Genomic DNA, 16,915 nt, shown 5'->3' on the forward strand with positions numbered 1-16,915 from the left:
TGGCTCTGCTGTCATTCACTTAGTGGGCTGAGTTTGATTGATGTTGATTGGTTGTGGCTCTGTCATCCATTGGGTGGAGTTTGATGTTGATTGGCTGTGGCTCTGCTGTCATCCACTCAGTGGGCTGAGTTTGATTGATGTTGATTGGCTGTGGCTCTGCTGTCATCCAGTGGGCAGAGTTTGATGTTGATTGGCTGTGGCTCTGCTGTCATCCGCTCAGTGGGCAGAGTTTGATGTTGATTGGCTGTGGCTCTGTTGTCATTCACTTAGTGGGCTGAGTTTGATTGATGTTGATTGGCTGTGGCTCTGCTGTCATCCAGTGGGCGGAGTTTGATGTTGATTGGCTGTGGCTCTGCTGTCATCCACTCAGTGGGCTGAGTTTGATTGATGTTGATTGGCTGTGGCTCTGCTGTCATCCAGTGGGTGGAGTTTGATGTTGATTGGCTGTGGCTCTGCTGTCATCCACTCAGTGGGCTGAGTTTGATTGATGTTGATTGGCTGTGGCTCTGCTGTCATTCACTCAGTGGGCTGAGTTTGATTGATGTTGATTGGCTGTGGCTCTGCTGTCATCCAGTGGGCGGAGTTTGATGTTGATTGGCTGTGGCTCTGCTGTCATTCACTCAGTGGGCCGAGTCTTCTGCTGGGCGGGAGCAGGAAAGTTTTATTGTCACTGAGCACAGGCATCACGGACCGGTCTATCGTTAATATTAGCTCTGAATCGAAATTGACTTTTGCAATAGAACAAGATCAATGCATTAATTACTACAAATTTTAGTTTTGTTCATTAACCAACGACATTTTCTTAACTCGCGATTGATTTTTTTTTGGCACCGACATCCGCGGAAAATGGAACGTTGTTGGATTAATCCGCGTCCGTCCTCGCCGCCGTTAGCGCGGACGATCGAGAGTCCGCTGCGGTTGCAAATAGTTTATTGTAACATGATTTTTCCAGAACGCGGGCCGCATCTGTTTTCCCTCCAATTTTTTATTTTTAAAACGAAAAAATCACCACCACCCCCCCCCCCCCCCCGGGGAAACGCATTACCAAGAATCCAAACGCCGTTGAGCCGACGGTAACGACCGGCTTCGCGAATTTAAACGTCGTCCCGTCTCCCCAACATAAACAGAAACGACTTAACGGTTGACGTCCGGCCGTACCGACCCGGGCCCCTCAACCTAGGCCCAACACAACCTTAAAAACGAGAAGGCGGGGCGGCGGGCGGCCTTGCGTAGACCCAACGGGTTGCCGAGGGGCCACCAAGGCAGGGAAAAGTTTGTCCCTCGCGGCGCCAGGCAGCCCGTCCGGGTCTCCACCGAGAATCTTTACGAGGGCAACCCCGCCAGCCTTTGCTAGGCCCCCCCCGTACGTCCAACTTCTTCCGCGCCGACCGCGCTGAAATCCGTAGGCCCCCCCCGACCGTCAAACCCATCCACGGCACGACCGACCGGGGGCCTCCCACGCAAGCTGCGGGCCGAGTTGGCCGCGGCGAGCAGCCGAGACGTCGCCTGCCGCCATCCTCCTCCTCCTCCTGCAGGCCCCGAGCGTCCACGACCGACCGGGGGCCTCCCACGCAGGCCTCGGGCGCAAAGCGGCGGTGACGGCCCAGGCGACCGTGGAGCCGTGGCGCTTGCCGGCCCCTCGCCAACCGCCGTCAGCCCTCCGCCTCCCCTTGGAGGACGCCCCGGGCGTCCACGGCACGACCGACCGGGCGGGTGGGCGGGTGGGCGGGTGGGCCCGTGGGCCCGACTACGCAGGCCGCAGGCCGAGTCGGGAGCCGTCGTCTCTGCCCTCCTCCACCTCGGAATGGGAGGATGAGGAGGGGGAGGCGGGGGGGGGGGGCTACCGCTACGCGGGCTGCAGGCGCAAAGCGGCGGTCGCGGCGGCGACGGCCGAGTTGGTGGCGGCGTCGCGCTTGGCGGCCCTCGCCAAACGTCGTTTGCCCTCCTCCTCTTGCAGCTGCCGCCGCCTCCCTCCGCCTCCGCCTCCGCCGCCTCCGCCGCCTCCGCCGCCTCTCCGGCTCCGCGGCCCCGGCGGCCGCGAGTGCGCCGACTCGTGGAGCAGCGCCGAGCGGCGGCAGCCGAAGAGCTTGCCGCACTGCGAGCAGGGGTAGCGCTCGCCGGAGGGGTCGTGCGTGCGTCCGTGGCGCGCCAGGTCGCTGGCGAGCGCGAAGCCCTTGCCGCAGACGCCGCACAGCGCGTTGCGCTCGCCCGTGTGCAGGCTGCGGTGGCGCACCAGGTCCGTCGCCTGCCGGAAGCCCTTGCCGCAGTCCTGGCACAGGAACTTCTTGAGGGCGGACGTGGGGCCGCGCGGCTGGGAGCGGTGGACCGCGATGCCTGGCGACGGTGAGGGTGGTGGTGGTGGCGAGGGTGGTGGCGAGGGTGGTGGTGAGGGTGGTGACGGGGATGGTGGTGGTGGTGAGGGTGGTGGTGACGGGGATGGTGGTGGTGGTGAGGGTGGTGGTGGTGACGGGGATGGTGGTGGTGAGGGTGGTGGTGGTGGTGAGGGTGGTGGTGAGGGGGGTGGTGGTGAGGGTGGTGGTGGTGAGGGTGGTGGTGGTGAGGGTGGTGGTGGTGGTGAGGGTGGTGGTGAGGGTGGTGGTGATGGTGGTGGTGAGGGTGGAGGTGGTGGCGAGGGTGGTGGTGGTGATGGTGGTGATGGTGGTGGTGAGGGTGGTGGTGACGGCGGTGACGGCGGTGGTGGCGAGGGTGGTGGTGGCGACGGCATGGATGGCGGTGGTGGTGGCGACGGCATGGATGAAGGCGGTGGTGAGGGTGGTGACGGCGGTGATGGCGGGGAGAGGGGAGAGATTTAGAAACGTGGGACGGAGCGAGGGACGGAGAGAGACTGCGAGGTGACCCAGCAGTGTGTGGGGGTGGGTGAGTCGGTGCTGCCGTAGTTGTGACCTGCCGCGTGATGGTGGTTAAACACAGTGTGGCGGTGGTCGTGTGCTGTCGCCACTGGGGAGACAAAGGCGGACGGACGTGGTGCTGGTCACCCACCCCCTCGTGTGCCCTACCGGCCTTCATGTTAAGGCCCCCTACTGGCACAGTAGGGGGCACAGGTGGTGCATCTGCCAGTCGTCTCACTCCCGTCGACCCACGGCATCTGCTGGGTCTGTCCCGTCACCTGCCAGGAGCGAGCTTGGCACAGGTGCCGTGGTGACGTCACCGTCACTTATTGGAGGACGGCGGATGTTGGTATAGGTGTGTGTGAATGATTGCATGGAGAGCGGTGGTGCAGCGGTTAGCACTGCGCTACGGACCCGGCGACCCCAAGTTCGATTCCCGCTCACGGCCAACACCGGTGATAGCGATTATCTGAACCGGTCCTGGGCCTCCTCCCCTAGGTCGACTCAGCCTCAAATGAGTACCCGGTGCGATGTGTAGTAAACATCGCCACTGGGGAGACAAAGGCGGCCGGGCGTGGTGCTGGTCACCCACCCCCTCGTGTGCCGTGTCGGTCTTTATAGGTGCTCGCTAACAGCACTTGCCCCAACAGTCTGTTTAGACTATTCGGGAGGTGTGTGTGAGTGTTCTACCCGTTATACAGTGTGAGTGAGTGTGAGTGAGTGTGAGTAAGTGAGTGTGTGTGTGTGAGTGAGTGTGAGTGAGTGTGTGTGTGTGAGTGAGTGTGTGTGAGTGAGTGTGTGCGAGTCCAAGCAAGAACATCTGCTGGACTACATAGTGACGGACCAGCGGATGCGAGCCCATGTCCTTGACACCAGGACCTACCATGGAGCTGATGTGCCCTCTGACCATCGACTAGTCATCTGTAAGATGTGCCTGCCATTCTTCCACTCCGGTGGTGGGTGCACACCCAGGACCCCATTACAACCTAAAGTGGCCTGGTCTCAGTTATCTGATGAAAGTTGCAAGCGAGAATTTCATCATCGCTTGCGGCTGGGATTGGCATCGTCCCCGACTCCTCCAGATGTCGAGGGTAAATGGGCGAGGTTTAGGACTGACTCATGCAGCTGCAATGGCTGCTTTGGGTACACGGTCCAGACCTCCCCAGAGACCCTGGCTGACAGAGGAGGTGTTCAGGATGGTTGAGCAAAAGCAACAGGCCCACTGTCAACGGCTACAGAATCCCACGTCAGAGAATGAGGAGGCTTACTGCAGCCTTCGCTCGGAGGTTCGGAGAGCCGTGAGGCGCTGGAAGGATGGGTGGTGGTCGCGGGTTGCTGAGGAGATGGAGTCTGCCTCAGTGGCCCGCGATCACAAATCTCTATTTAACTCCATCAAAAAAGTAACCTGCAGCGCCACAGCTATTACCATTATTAGGGGAAAAAACGGTGATCCAATCTCCGACCCCTAGGAACAGGTTTGCAGATTTGCTGAGCATTTCTGTGAGGTGCTGGGGGAGGGAAAATCCCTCAGCCAGGAAAACATCGTGGCACAAAGTGAGGATTACCCTGCTGAGGCTGCGGTTCCTCAAATATTGGAAGAAGTCACCCCCTGTGAGTGGCTGGCTGAGGTGCCATCTGTTGAGGAAGTACTGAAGGCGATCCGGAGTCTGAGACCAGGAAAGGCAGCGGGCAGAGATGATCTCCCAAGCGAAATGCTGAGGGAGGGTGGCGTTTGTGCACAGACTGCCCTATATGACATCAAAACAACAGTCTGGACCACTGGGCGGGTCCCGCAGGATTGGAAGGATGCCCTGGTGGTCCCCCTTTTTAAGAAGGGGACCGCACAGACTGTAACAACTACAGGGGCATCTCACTCCTCAGTGTGCTGGGAAAGGTCCTGGCAAGGATTATTCAACATCGCCTTGCCAGTCACGCTGAGGAGAGGTTTGCGGAGCCCCAATGCGGTTTCAGGAAAGGGCGGTCCTGCACAGATGCCATATTTTCTGTCCGTCTGCTACAGCAGAGGTGTAGGGAATTCCAGCAATACCTACATCTCTGCTTTATTGACCTGATCAAGGCCTATAATACCATCAGTAGGCCTGGGCTCTGGGTTGTTCTTCGTGCTTTTGGAGTACCTGACCCTCTGCTCACGATCATTAAGGACTTTCATGATGGTGAGCGGGCCCGGGTAAAACTACGTGGCTGGGAGTCAGAGCCATTCTCTGTACATCTTGGGGTGCGACAGGGATGTCCTCTGGCTCCCACATTATTTAACATCTATTTTGACCACGTAGTTCATGAAGCCTTCAATAGCTGTACCGGGGGAATCTCCATATGGTACAGATATAATGGGAGGCTGATCGATGCCCCGGTGCGGTCAAGGGATGGCTCCCTATTGCTCAACCACGTTATGTATGCCGATGATTTGGTAATAGCTGCTCATTCAGAGGAGGAGTTGGAGACGCTGCTGCTGAGACTGGAGCGTGCCACTAAGAGATGGGGCCTTACCATCAGCCCCACCAAAACTAAGCACCTGCCTGGGTATTTTGTACCATCGGACACTCCACCCCCACAACTCCCCTAATCGGTGATGGGGCAGTTGTGGAGAGAGTGGAGAGTTTCCCATACCTGGGCAGTGTGCTTATGACCGGCTCCAGTTTAACAGCAGAGGTCTCACTCCGAATCAGTCGAGCGGCAATATCTTTTCATCGGTTGCGTAATGCTGTGTGGAAGCTACCTGGTCTGTCGCTCCGCACTAAGCTTCAGGTCTTCTCGGCCACGGTCATTCCCTCCCTTCTCTACGCTTGCGAAACGTGGACCCCCCCTAATGGAACATCTTCGCCAGTTAGAAACATTTAGGCTGGCCTGCCTACGATCCATCCTGGGTTTAACCAGGCTGGATTGTGTGAGGAGCTCACAAATCCTTCAAAGATCTGGGCACGGTCCCATCGCTGAGCTCCTCCGGCAGGCAAGGCTGCGATGGCTGGGTCATGTAGCCCGCATGCCCAGCCACCGCATGCCGAAACAGCTTTTGTTCGGCCGGATTGAGGGGCTAATCGGGCGCGGCACGGGCTAGAGAAGAGATGGAGTGATGTGGTACAGGAGGACGTGGAGCTGAGTGGACTTGCCGATGACTGGTACCAGCGGTGTCAAGAACGGCCTCTGTGGAGGAGGCTCGTGAAGGACGCTACTGGGCAGTTGAAGGCAGTCGCCCTCCAACAGCAACGGAGGGCGGAGGAGCGATGCTCACAACAACAAGCGGAGCGCCGGGTGGCTAAAGCACAGCAGGTTGGCACAGTAGGGGGGCACAGGTGGTGCATCAGCCAGTCATCTCAGTCAGTTGACCCGTGGCACCTGCTGGGTCTGCCCCGTGACCTCCTGCCAGCGGGCGTTCGACACTTTACGTGGCCTCAAGGTGCACATGGCCTGGCACAAGCGCCGTGGTGACGTCGCCGCCACTTAGTGGCGAATGGCGGTTGTTGTTGTGAGTGAGTGAGAGTGAGTGAGTGTGTGAGTAAGTGAGTGTGAGTGTGTGAGTAAGTGAGTGAGTGTGAGTGTGTATGAGTGAGTGTGAGTGATCTCCCCCTGCTCTGCATGGGTAACCCTCCAGGTTCTCCGCTCCCCCCCACAGCTAAACCCACACCCACAGTGGAACTGGTAGCGGCCACATCCACACCCCCACTGCTCAACAATTCCCTGCAACAAATCCCTCAACTGGGATCTCACAGCAGCAGCAGCATGGCTACCCCTACTGACAGACTGATGCACAGGGACAGCTGCCACTGGGGGTGCCCCTAGGCCAGACCCACACAGCAGCAGCAGCAATATCAGTACCCCTACTGCCAACACCTGGCAAGAGCCTCTTGAGACTCTCCCAGATGATCAAGTCGAATAATCAATGTATTAGTGATTAGTAGTAATAAGTAGTAGTAGTAATAAGTAGTAGTGATAAGTATTAGTGATAAGTAGTAATAAGCATTAGTAGTAATAAGTATTAGTAGTAGTAATGAGTAGTAGTAATAAGTAGTATTAGTAATAAGTAGTAGTAAGTGTTATGAATAAGTAGTAGTAACAAGTAGTAGTAATAAGTAGTAGTAATAAGTGTTATTAATAAGTAGTAGTAATAAGTGTTATTAATAAGTAGTAGTAATACGTGTTATTAATAAGTAGTAGTAATAAGTGTTATTAATAAGTAGTAGTAATAAGTGTTATTAATAAGTAGTAGTAATAAGTGTTATTAATAAGTAGTAGTATTAAGTGTTATTAATAAGTAGTAGTATTAAGTGTTATTAATAAGTAGTAGTATTAAGTATTATTAATAAGTAGTAGTAATAAGTGTTAATAAGTAGTAATAAGTGTTATTAATAAGTAGTAGTATTAAGTGTTATGAATAAGTAGTAGTATTAAGTGTTATGAATAAGTAGTAGTAATAAGTTTTATTAATAAGTAGTAGTAATAAGTGTTATTTATAAGTAGTCGTAATAAGTGTTATTAATAAGTAGTAGTAATAAGTGTTATTTATAAGTAGTAGTAATAAGTGTTATTAATAAGTAGTAGTAATAAGTGTTATTTATAAGTAGTCGTAATAAGTGTTATTAATAAGTAGTAGTAATAAGTGTTATTTATAAGTAGTAGTAATAAGTGTTATTAATAAGTAGTAGTAATAAGTGTTATGAATAAGTAGTAATAAGTGTTATGAATAAGTAGTAGTAATAAGTGTTATGAATAAGTAGTAGTAATAAGTGTTATGAATAAGTAGTAGTAATAAGTAGTATTAATAAGTAGTAGTATTAAGTGTTATTAATAAGTAGTAGTATTAAGTGTTATTAATAAGTAGTAGTATTAAGTATTATTAATAAGTAGTAGTAATAAGTGTTAATAAGTAGTAATAAGTGTTATTAATAAGTAGTAGTAATAAGTGTTATGAATAAGTAGTAGTAATAAGTGTTATGAATAAGTAGTAGTAATAAGTAGTATTAATAAGTAGTAGTAATAAGTGTTATGAATAAGTAGTAGTAATAAGTGTTATGAATAAGTAGTAGTAATAAGTAGTATTAATAAGTGTTAGTAATAAGTAGTATGAATAAGTAGTAGTAATAAGTGTTATGAATAAGTAGTAGTAATAGTGTTATGAATAAGTAGTAGTAATAAGTGTTATGAATAAGTAGTAGTAATAAGTGTTATGAATAAGTACTAGTAATGTGTTATGAATAAGTAGTAGTAATAAGTGTTATTAATAAGTAGTAGTAATAAGTGTTATTAATAAGTAGTAGTAATAAGTGTTATGAATAAGTAGTAGTAATAAGTGTTATGAATAAGTAGTAGTAATAAGTGTTATGAATAAGTAGTAGTAATAAGTGTTATGAATAAGTAGTAGTAATAAGTGTTATTAATAAGTAGTAATAAGTGTTATGAATAAGTAGTAGTAATAAGTGTTATGAATAAGTAGTAGTAATAAGTGTTATGAATAAGTAGTAGTAATAAGTGTTATTAATAAGTAGTAGTAATAAGTGTTATGAATAAGTAGTAGTAATAAGTGTTATTAATAAGTAGTAGTAATAAGTGTTATGAATAAGTAGTAGTAATAAGTGTTATGAATAAGTAGTAGTAATAAGTGTTATTAATAAGTAGTAGTAATAAGTGTTATTAATAAGTAGTAGTAATAAGTGTTATTAATAAGTAGTAGTAATAAGTGTTATTAATTAGTAATAAGTGTTATTAATAAGTAGTAATAAGTGTTATGAATAAGTAGTAGTAATAAGTGTTATGAATAAGTAGTAATAAGTGTTATGAATAAGTAGTAGTAATAAGTGTTATGAATAAGTAGTAGTAATAAGTGTTATGAATAAGTAGTAGTAATAAGTAGTATTAATAAGTAGTAGTATTAAGTGTTATTAATAAGTAGTAGTATTAAGTGTTATTAATAAGTAGTAGTATTAAGTATTATTAATAAGTAGTAGTAATAAGTGTTAATAAGTAGTAATAAGTGTTATTAATAAGTAGTAGTATTAAGTGTTATGAATAAGTAGTAGTATTAAGTGTTATGAATAAGTAGTAGTAATAAGTTTTATTAATAAGTAGTAGTAATAAGTGTTATTTATAAGTAGTCGTAATAAGTGTTATGAATAAGTAGTAGTAATAAGTGTTATTTATAAGTAGTAGTAATAAGTGTTATTAATAAGTAGTAGTAATAAGTGTTATTAATAAGTAGTAGTAATAAGTGTTATGAATAAGTAGTAGTAATAAGTGTTATGAATAAGTAGTAGTAATACGTGTTATGAATAAGTAGTAGTAATAAGTGTTATGAATAAGTAGTAGTAATAAGTGTTATGAATAAGTAGTAGTAATAAGTGTTATTAATAAGTAGTAATAAGTGTTATTAATAAGTAGTAATAAGTGTTATTAATAAGTAGTAGTAATAAGTGTTAGTAATAAGTAGTAGTAATAAGTGTTAGTAATAAGTAGTATTAATAAGTAGTAGTAATAAGTGTTATTAATAAGTAGTAGTAATAAGTGTTATTAATAAGTAGTAGTAATAAGTGTTATTAATAAGTAGTAATAAGTGTTATTAGTAAGTAATAGTAGATGACCCTATTTGAAATCGCGAAATCTCTGCAACCACGAACCGCCCATGAATGAACCTCTGACCACTTGAAAGGGCGGGGCATAGAGAGGGCGGGGCATAGAGAAGTCGGGGCATAGAGAGGGCGGGGCATAGAGAGGGCGGGGCATAGAGAGGGCGGGGCATAGAGAGGGCGGGGCATAGAGAGGGCGGGGCATAGAGAGGGCGGGGCACAGAGGGCGGGGCACAGAGGGCGGGGAACAGAGGGCGAAGCACAGAGAGGGCGGGGCATATAGAGGGAGGGGCATAGAGAAGGCGGGGCACAAACAGGGCGGGGCACAAACAGGGCGGGGCACAGACAGGGCGGGGCACAGACAGGGTGGGGCACAGACAGGGCGGGGCACGGAGAGGGCAGGGCACAGAGAAGGCGGGGCATAGAGAGGGCGGGGCACAGACAGGGCGGAGCACAGAGAGGGCGGGGCACAGAGAAGGCGGGGCATAGAGAGGGCGGGGCACGGAGTTTAAAATGATTTCCGCTCGATGCCTCTCCCAGTGCACGAACAGCCCCTAGCCTCGGTCGCTGGCTAGACGGTGACCCCCACAGCAACACAAATGCGGCGTTTTGCGTTCTGCAGTCCGCCGAGACGAGAATCCGTTATCGCGGTGGGGCGTGCGTTTCGACGGCGTTTTGGCATCGACCCGCCACTGCCAAAGAGCGTTCGTCGTTGGTGCTGACAATTTGAGGCGAACGGGCTGCTGGTGATGTCAGGGGGAAAGAGCACGGGAGCGACCACGCACCTCGTTTGGGACTAACTATCGTCCCGATGTTGTCGCGTACAGCAGCTGGAGGGGGCACGTTGAGCATTTATAACTCGTTGAACCGTTTCGCAGCTTTGCGTGTGATTGTAACGCGTTGCCATCGTGAAATGTACTGCTTTGAAATTGGGTCCATCTGTTTGAAGCACCGTGTACAGCGTGACTGTGAAATCCTACACGGGATTTTTTTATTACCTTTTCTCTTTGGAGGCTCGGAGGAGATGATCTGGAAGTCGTCTGCAATGACGTCAACAACAACAACAACGACGACGATGAGCACGGTTGGCTACGTACGGTGCAACAGAAGTTCAACGCACAAGCGTTCAGGCATAGCCCGGATGATGCCCATGATGCGTTGGTGAGAGTCGGAACAAAACATGGAAAATACTTAAAGTGGCAGCGAAAAGATGGGATGGTGGATTGTAACGTGGTACAGAACGGAGTAGTGCTACTAGTACTACTAGTACTACTACTACTAGTAGTGGTAGTAGTACCACTAGTGCTAATACTACTACGAGATGGGATGGATGGTAACGTAGTACAGAATCGACTACTAGTAGTACTACTACTAGCGCTAGTACTACTACTAGTGCTACTAGTGCTAGTACTACTACTAGATGGGATGGTGGATGGTAACGTGGTACAGAATCGACTACCAGTAGTGGTAGTTATGTTAACTAATTATAATTTATTTATTTCCCGCGGGGGCTGAGTTGGCGTGTGCCCTGCCTGATGGGGTCTGCTGCTGCTGCTGCAGCTGCAGATTCGTTCGGACGCTGTCCTGGGATCGCTCCTCCTCCTCCTCTTCATCTTCCTCCTCTTCATCTTCCTCCTCTTCATCTTCCTCCTCATCCAGGTCCTGGTGCACACCACTCCCGCCTGCGGCAGAAACGCACGGCATGGGAATGTGGAATTTCCCGTCAGTTCCCCCCATCACAAAAGCGGCCACCGAGATCCATAGACTCGTCACACCGAGACCCATAGACTTGTCACACAGAGACCCATAGACTCGTCACACTGAGACCCATAGACTCGTCACACAGAGAGCCATAGACTCATCACACAGAGAGCCATAGACTCATCACACAGAGACCCATAGACTCGTCACACAGAGACCCATAGACTCGTCACACAGAGACCCATAGACTCGTCACACCGAGATCCATAGACTCACCACACAGAGACCCACAGACTCATCATGCAGAGACCCACAGACTCATCACACCGAGACCCATAGACTCGTCACACAGAGACCCATAGACTCATCACACAGAGACCCATAGACTCATCACACAGAGACCCATAGACTCGTCACACAGAGGCCCATAGACTCATCACACAGAGACCCACAGACTCACAGAGACCCATAGACTCGTCACACAGAGACCCATAGACTCGTCACACCGAGACCCACAGACTCACAGAGACCTGTAGACTCATCACAGAGACCCACAGACTCACAGAGACCCATAGACTCGTCACACAGAGACCCATAGACTCATCACACAGAGACTCACAGACTCACAGAGACCCACAGACTCGCAGAGACCCATAGACTCACCACACAGAGACCCACAGACTCACAGAGACACCCATAAACTCACACAGAGACCCATAGACTCGTCACACAGAGACCCACAGACTCACAGAGACCCACAGACTCACAGAGACCCATAGACTCGTCACACCGAGACCTACAGATTCACAGAGACCCATAGACTCGTCACACAGAGACCAACAGACTCACAGAGACCCGTAGACTCACAGAGACCCATACTCACCACACAGAGACCCACAGACTCACTGAGACCCACAAACTCACAGACCAGTAGACTCACAGAGACCCATAGACTCGTCACACCGAGACCCAGACTCACAGAGACCCACAGACTCACAGAGACCCACAGACTCACAGAGACCCATAGACTCGTCACACAGAGACCCACAGACTCACAGAGACACCCACAGACTCACAGAGACACCCACAGACTCACCACACAGAGACCCACAGACTCACAGAGACCCACAGACTCACAGAGACCCGTAGACTCACCACACAGAGACCCACAGACTCACAGAGACCCACAGACTCACCACACAGAGACCCACAGACTCACACAGAGACACCCACAGACTCACACAGAGACACCCATACCCACTCCCCACAGTGGTACCAGCACGCTCACTGCTTCTCGGCACCGGTACCACCGTGGCGGCAAACGCGCCCGGTGCCACCGTGGAGGCTTGGCGGCCACCTTGCTGTTGCCGCTGCTGCTCCTGCCGCTGCTGCAGCTGCTGGCCGTCGTCGTCGGCATCGGCGTCGCCGTCGCCGTCGTCGGCGTCGGCGGCGTCGGCAGCGATGGCGCCGGCGCAGTTGGTCTTGCAGTGCTGCACGAGGGTGCGCCGATGCTTGAAGTCCTTGCCGCAGGCGTCACAGCGGAACTCGCGCACGTCGCTGTGCGAGCGCCGGTGGTGCACCAGGCTCTGGGACCAGCGGAACGCCTTGCCGCACTCCTGCACGCGCGGAGACACGGGGAGAGTGAGAGACGGATCGGGGATGGAGGGGGATGGAGAGAGAGTCGGAGAGAGATGGAGAGAGAGAGAGATGGATGGGGATGGAGGGGGATGGAGAGAGAGATAGAGAGAGACTGAGAGAGAGTCGGAGAGAGATGGAGAGAGAGTGAGAGATGGATGGGGATGGAGGGGGACGGAGAGAGAGAGGGAGACGGAGAGAGACGGAGAAATGGAGAGAGTTGGAGAGAGATGGAGAGAGAGAGTGAGAGATGGAGAGAGATGGAGAGAGAGAGTGAGAGATGGAGAGAGATGGAGAGAGAGAGTGAGAGATGGAGAGAGATGGAGAGAGATGGAGAGAGAGAGTGAGAGATGGAGAGAGATGGAGAGAGAGAGTGAGAGATGGAGAGAGATGGAGAGAGAGAGATGGAGAGAGATGGAGAGAGAGAGTGAGAGATGGAGAGAGATGGAGAGAGAGAGAGTGAGAGATGGAGAGAGATGGAGAGAGAGAGTGAGAGATGGAGAGAGATGGAGAGAGAGAGAGTGAGAGATGGAGAGAGATGGAGAGAGAGAGTGAGAGATGGAGAGAGATGGAGAGAGAGAGTGAGAGATGGATCGGGATGGAGGGGGACGGAGAGAGACGGAGAGAGACGGAGAGAGAGGGAGTGAGAGTTGGATGGGGATGGAGGGGGACGGAGAGAGACGGAGAGACGGAGAGAGACGGAGAGAGAGCGATGGAGAGAGACAGACAGTGACTGTGCGAGCGTGCGACTGTGCGGGCGTGAGACCGTGCACGTGACTGTGCGTGTGACTGTGACTGTGCGTGTGACTGTGCGTGTGACTGTGACTGTGCGTGTGACTGTGTGTGTGACTGTGCGTGTGACTGTGCGTGTGACTGTGCGTGTGACTGTGACTGTGCGTGTGACTGTGCGTGTGACTGTGACTGTGCGTGTGACTGTGCGTGTGACTGTGCGTGTGCGTGTGACTGTGTGTGTGACTGTGCGTGTGACTGTGACTGTGCGTGTGACTGTGCGTGTGACTGTGACTGTGCGTGTGACTGTGTGTGTGACTGTGCGTGTGACTGTGCGTGTGACTGTGACTGTGCGTGTGACTGTGCGTGTGACTGTGACTGTGCGTGTGACTGTGCGTGTGACTGTGCGTGTGACTGTGCGTGTGCGTGTGACTGTGCGTGTGCGTGTGACTGTGCGTGTGACTGTGTGTGTGACTGTACGTGTGACTGTGCGTGTGACTGTGCGTGTGACTGTGCTTGTGAGTGTGTGACTGTGCGTGTGACTGTGTGTGTGACTGTGTGTGTGACTGTGTGTGTGACTGTGCTTGTGAGTGTGGTGGTTGAGAGGAGGGCCCCACCTGGCAGGCGTAGGGCCGCTGCTCCGTGTGGATGATGGCGTGCCGGTTGAGGTCGGCCTGCAGGGCGAAGGCCTTGCCGCACGCCCCGCACTTGAGGGGCCGCTCGCCCGTGTGCAGCGTCTGGTGGCGGAACAGGTCGGTGGACTGGCGGAACTCCTTGCCGCACTCCTACAGGGGGACACACGGACACACACATAGACACACGGACACACACATAGACACACGGAGGTAGATACACACAGAGACCCACACAGAGATAGATACACAGAGATAGATACACAGAGACACACATAGATACACAGAGATAGATACACACAGACACACACATAGATACACGGAGGTAGATACACAGAGACCCACACAGAGATAGATACACGGAGATAGATACAGAGACCCACATAGACACACGCAGGTAGATATACAGAGACACACATAGACACACGGAGATAGATATACAGAGACCCACAGAGATACACAGAGATAGATACACACACAGAGACACACACAGAGACCCACAGAGATACACAGAGAGATACACACAGACACACAGAGATACACAGAGATAGATATACACACACAGACACACGTAGATAGATACACACACACAGAGACACAAATAGATACACGGAGATACAGACACACACATAGATACACGGAGATAGATACACACACAGAGACACACATAGATACACAGAGATAGATACACAACAACAACCGCCATTCGCCACTAAGTGGCAGTGACGTCACCACGACGCTTGTGCCAGGCCATATGCACCTTGAGGCCACGTGTAGTGTCGAACGCCCGCTGGCAGGAGGTCACGGGGCAGACCCAGGTGCCACGGGTCGACTGACTGAGATGACTGGCTGATGCATCACCTGTGCCCCCTACTGTGCCAACCTGCTGTGCTTTAGCCACCCGGCGCTCCGCTCGTTGTTGTGAGCGTCGCTCCTCCGCCCTCCGTTGTTGTTGGAGGGCGACTACCTCCAACTGCCCAGTAGCGTCCTTCACGTGCCTCCTCCACAGAGGCCGATCTTGACACCGCTGGTACCGGTCATCGGCAAGTCAACTCAGCTCCACGTCCTCCTGTACCACATCACTCCATCTCTTCTCTAGCCCGTGCCGCGCCCGTTTAGCCCCCTCGATCCGGTCGAACAAAAGCTGTTTTGGCATGCGGTGGCTGGGCATGCGGGCTACATGACCCAGCCATCGCAGCCTTGCCCGCCGGAGGAGCTCACCGATGGGACCTTGCCCAGATCTTTCAAGGATTTGTGAGCTCCTCACACAATCCAGTCTGGTTTAACCCAGGATGGATCGTAGGCAGGTCAGCCTAAATGTTTCTAACCGGCGAAAATGTTCCATTAGGGGGGTCCACGTTTCGCAAGCGTAGAGAAGGGAGGGAATGACCGTGGCCGAGAAGACCTGAAGCTTAGTGCGGAGCGACAGACCAGGTAGCTTCCACACAGCGTTACGCAACCGATGAAAAGATATTGCCGCTCGACTGATTCGGAGTGAGACCTCTGCTGTTAAACTGGAGCCAGTCATAAGCACACTGCCCAGGTATGGGAAACTCTCCACTCTCTCCACAACTGCCCCATCACCGATTGGGAGTTGTGGGGGTGGAGTGTCCGATGGTACAAAATACCCAGGCAGGTGCTTAGTTTTGGTGGGGCTGATGGTAAGGCCCCATCTCTTAGTGGCACGCTCCAGTCTCAGCAGCAGCGTCTCCAACTCCTCCTCTGAATGAGCAGCTATTACCAAATCATCGGCATACATAACGTGGTTGAGCAATAGGGAGCCATCCCTTAACCGCACCCGGGCATCGATCAGCCTCCCATTATATCTGTACCATATGGAGATTCCCCCGGTACAGCTATTGAAGGCTTCACGAACTACGTGGTCAAAATAGATGTTAAATAATGTGGGAGCCAGAGGACATCCCTGTCGCACCCCAAGGTGTACAGGGAATGGCTCTGACTCCCGGCCACGTAGTTTTACCCGGGCCCGCTCACCATCATGAAGGTCCATAATGATCGTGAGCAGAGGGTCAGGTACTCCAAAATCACGAAGAACAACCCAGAGCCCAGGTCTATGGATGGTATCATAGGCCTTGACCAGGTCAATAAAGCAGAGATGTAGGTCTTGCTGGAATTCCCTACACCTCTGCTGTAGCAGACGGACAGAAAATATGGCATCTGTGCAGGACCGCCCTTACCTGAAACCGCATTGGGGCTCCGCAAGCCTCTCCTTAGCGTGCCTGGCAAGGCGATGTTGAATAATCCTTGCAGGACCTTTCCCGGCACACTGAGGAGTGAGATGCCCCTGTAGTTGTTACAGTCTGTGCGGTCCCCCTTCTTAAAGAGGGGGACCACCAGGGCATCCTTCCAATCCTGCGGAACCCGTCCAGTGGTCAGACTGTTGTAATGATGTCATACAGGGCAGTCTGTGCACAAACTCCACCCTCCTTCAGAATTTCGCTTGGGAGATCATCTCTGCCCGCTGCCTTTCCTGGTCTCAGACTCCGGATCGCCCTCAGTACTTCCTCAACAGATGGTACTTCAGCCAGCCACTCACAGGGGGTAACTTCTTCCAATATTTGAGGCACCGCAGCCTCAGCAGGGTCATCCTCACTTTGTGCCACGATGTTTTCCTGGCTGAGGGATTTTCCCTCCCCCAGGCCCTCACAGAAATGCTCAGCAAATCTGCAAACCTGTTTCTGGGGGTCAGAGATTGAATCACCGTTTTTTCCCCTAATGATGGTAATAGGTGTGGCGCTGCAGGTTACGTTTTTGATGGAGTTAAATATAGATT

The 16,915-nt window shown here is 51.2% G+C and overlaps 1 protein-coding gene across 3 annotated transcripts in view; it reads right to left on the reverse strand.

Moving 5' to 3' along the window:
* Positions 1-635: 635 nt before the first annotated feature.
* Positions 636-16,915, reverse strand: part of LOC116958186 (uncharacterized) — a 31,979-nt gene continuing 15,699 nt past the window's right edge. For 2 of the 3 annotated variants that reach the window (XM_076056233.1, XM_076056234.1), the window contains 5 exons: positions 14,107-14,274; positions 12,483-12,741; positions 10,957-11,106; positions 10,423-10,464; positions 636-2,334 (listed from right to left, as the gene is read on the reverse strand). In XM_076056233.1, the coding sequence (XP_075912348.1) occupies positions 1,847-2,334; positions 10,423-10,464; positions 10,957-11,106; positions 12,483-12,741; positions 14,107-14,274 (1,107 nt within the window). In that variant the 3' untranslated portion in view covers positions 636-1,846. Of the gene's footprint in view, positions 2,335-9,345; positions 9,500-10,422; positions 10,465-10,956; positions 11,107-12,482; positions 12,742-14,106; positions 14,275-16,915 lie in introns of those variants that run through there. The other variant, XM_076056235.1, reaches the window with a different exon arrangement.

The sequence above is a fragment of the Petromyzon marinus genome, chromosome 74 (assembly GCF_048934315.1).
Source record: "Petromyzon marinus isolate PM22_M1 ecotype Great Lakes invasive population chromosome 74, UKy_Petmar_22M1.pri1.0, whole genome shotgun sequence".
Lineage (NCBI taxonomy): Eukaryota > Metazoa > Chordata > Hyperoartia > Petromyzontiformes > Petromyzontidae > Petromyzon > Petromyzon marinus.